Source organism: Mixophyes fleayi, chromosome 4, assembly GCF_038048845.1.
Source record: "Mixophyes fleayi isolate aMixFle1 chromosome 4, aMixFle1.hap1, whole genome shotgun sequence".
Lineage (NCBI taxonomy): Eukaryota > Metazoa > Chordata > Amphibia > Anura > Limnodynastidae > Mixophyes > Mixophyes fleayi.
Genome location: NC_134405.1, coordinates 265,633,731 through 265,636,840, shown reverse-complemented (window position 1 = coordinate 265,636,840; position 3,110 = coordinate 265,633,731). Strand labels below are relative to the sequence as shown.

The 3,110-nt window shown below is 41.3% G+C and overlaps 1 protein-coding gene across 1 annotated transcript; it reads right to left on the bottom strand.

Annotated features, from left to right (window-relative positions):
- Positions 1-1,304: 1,304 nt before the first annotated feature.
- Positions 1,305-2,487, bottom strand: LOC142150822 (uncharacterized). The gene is made up of 2 exons (XM_075206006.1): positions 2,142-2,487; positions 1,305-1,771 (listed from the first exon to the last, which is right to left on the bottom strand). Exons 1-2 carry the CDS (start codon positions 2,485-2,487, stop codon positions 1,305-1,307), a joined length of 813 nt encoding a protein of 270 aa, XP_075062107.1.
- Between the last annotated feature and the right edge of the window lie 623 nt (positions 2,488-3,110).

Here is a 3,110-nt window from a genome sequence, read left to right as displayed (position 1 = left end):
TCAAAGGAGGGGGTCGTCTCTCCAGGGGGTCTGCTCCTTTCATAGCCAGCATCATACAAAAGGTTTATTCCCTAATATCAATAACTAAAGTATGCAATGTGCGATCACTTCGCCGACTGCACCGGACAGCTACTGATGAATAGGGCTTCAATGTGATATCAGGCATGACACCTTTCCTATAACCTAAACCTTTAATAACACTGAAGTGTACATATAATCAATGTCTATATATATATAGATAACTGAATGTTGTAATGCGAGTGTGTGCGTGCGTATTTTACCGTGCGATCGCATCACGCCACGTGTTACGTGGCGTACGCTTCGCAATACGCATGGCAAACCAATATTAAACCAATATACTTTCGTTCATCCAATTATACGACTTCGACAGCTTATATACTATTGTTTGCTATCAATATTGTATGTATTTACTGCATCTTTTTAAATATAGATGTAACACTTGCAAAATGCATTTTCACCATATAGTACCAAGTGTACTGCATTATGTGACCAATATTTTTAACATGGTGACGTGAAACTGCATGTTTTTATTTATAGAAATCTATGTTTGTTGATGGTGTGGAGATACCGGTACACATCATTGGGGATGCTGCTTACCCTTTGAGGCGAAGGCTGATGAAGGGGTTCACTCAGCAACATCACCTGTCTCAGGAACAGATCCGGTTTATACATACCCTCAGCTTGGCTCGGATGGTCGTGGAAAATGCTTTTGGGCGCTTGAAAGGGAGTTGGCGCTGTCTATTGAAGCGCATTGACATTGACACCAAGCTTGTGCCCCACATGATTGCTGCTTGCTGTATTTTACATAACATTTGCAAAATACAAAAAGAGCAATTTCTACCTTAGTGGAATGTGCAGGAATTTGAAATGCCAGTGCTGTCAGTGGACTCCAGTACTTTTGAAGGAGAGCGCACCAATACCTCTGCTGAACTTATTAGGACCACCCTCACTGCCAATTTGACCTCACTTGTTTGAATGTACCACACAAATGTAAAATTAAAAAAAACATGTTTATTTCACATATTGTATTTTCTTTTGTACATATTTCCTCATATGTCTCTTCACAAAAAAATATAAAATGACACAATATAAAAGTGCTTACTTGCATGTAGAAAAAAATAAAATATATACACAAGTAGTAAACTGAAGACACAAATGTGCCCAAACAGTAAGTGCAAATTTGCTTTTCACGTTATATGTGAAGCTAAGGGTGTGATTCCAGATCACACGTAACATACATGATAACAATTAACTGTGAAACATTTGACCATAAAACATGATTATTACAATTGCCTATATTGTGGCATTTTTGGTTGTGGAGTGGTTTGGTTACCCGGTGGGTATTCTATGTTGGGGTTACCCATAGGTTGAGCATGTTGTGTATTCTGTACCAGGTTTGGAGGGTTATTGTTGCCTAACATGGGTTGCCCCCACTGGTACATAGGATAATGTCCGTCATAATAGTAAGGACTTGGAGGAGGTGCCTGCACCCGTGAGAGGAGTCTGTCCATGAATCCCATAATACACTCACGATTTTCGCGTAACACGCGTTCCTGCATGTTCATGATTTGCATGAGGAAAGAGTCCTGGAGTTCCCGCTCATTGTCCATGAAACGCTGCAGTTGTGTATTCTCGTGTTCCCTCATGGTGCTGTCCATCTCCCGCAGTTGATCCATCATGACAGTTGTCATTGTTTTAGTTGCTTGCTCCATTTTGTTGGGCCTTTTGCGTTTTTTAGGAACGTTGTAAACTGTACATAGAAAAAAACACAGTAAAACATACATTAGAATATATAATGTGGCAGAACAAAAAAGCAGTGTTGTAAGCTGATATGTGCTTGAGGCCTCCTCCCTCTTGCCCAGTAGTTTTGCACTGCAACATATGCGTGTTAATGTTTTAATACTTTGGAGTGTATTATATTTGACTTTTGGGCTTTTTGTTGACATAGTTCTCTTTTTAAAGTTATGTAGATATATTGGTATTTGGTTTGCATTTCGGTTGATATAGTTCTCTGTTTTTGGCACTTTTGTTTATACAGTTCTTTTTTTTTTTTCAATTATGTAGATATATATGTATGTGTATATAGTTGGTTATTATGTGAGATTATTAAAGATACTTACTGTTGGAGCGTAAACTGGGACCTGGCGTAGACTTTGACACCGGCACTGGTTCTGGCTGCGTTTCTTGCGAAGTATCTGTAACCACTTGCGCAGCAGGGAATGGCTGTGATTCATTCAATTCCTCCCAAGAAATGTTGGTGTCATCTGTTGTGGCAGAGCACTCCAGTTCTGGGGTGTCTTCAATAGAATCTTCTATTATTATCGTTGCGGTCTCGCTTGTCTGTGTGCTCTCTGGTGGTGTTGGTATAGCCGCATCCACATTGCTAGAAGATGACAGTGCAATTGGATTTGTCAGAGGAGAATGTCCAAAGACCATATTGCACTGGTCATAAAAGGGCCAGTCCATTCTTTAAGCGCCACTTTTACGCCTGTTGTGGTCATGGACTTTAGTGTACTGCTTCTTCAGGGACTTCAATTTGTTCAGGACTTGTTGCTGTGTCCTCTTTATGCCACATTGTGTGAGTATTTTGGTGATGTTGTAGTACACTGTGGCATCCTTCACAGTCCCAGTCACTTGCCTTCTAATTTCTTCCTCCCCTCTGACATTCAGCAGCTCACGCACCTCTTCCTCCATCCAGTGTGTCATTATTGCTGTAAATAAACACTGTTTTTGTGAACTAATAAAAGCAATTTTCTCCCTAAAAAAATGTTTCTGCTTCAGCTTGATGTTGAGTACACCATCCACCATCTCTCCTAAAAAGCTTCTACAATCTTCCACGGGCTTCCAACGATGACATCATCCTCCAGAGACAGGCAGACAGCCAATCAGCATGTTTTCTGTGCAACACGGGTTGAAAAACCTGGGTTGCACCATTCATAGTGCAGGCAACCCGGGTCCGACCCGGGAATTACGCCTCGATAAATCCCGGGTTGAAGACCCGGGTTTTTAGACCCGGGATTTTGGACTTGTACCATTCATACTGCACCAAGACCCGGGTAGTTTGAGCTCGCCCCGGCACAAACCCGGGA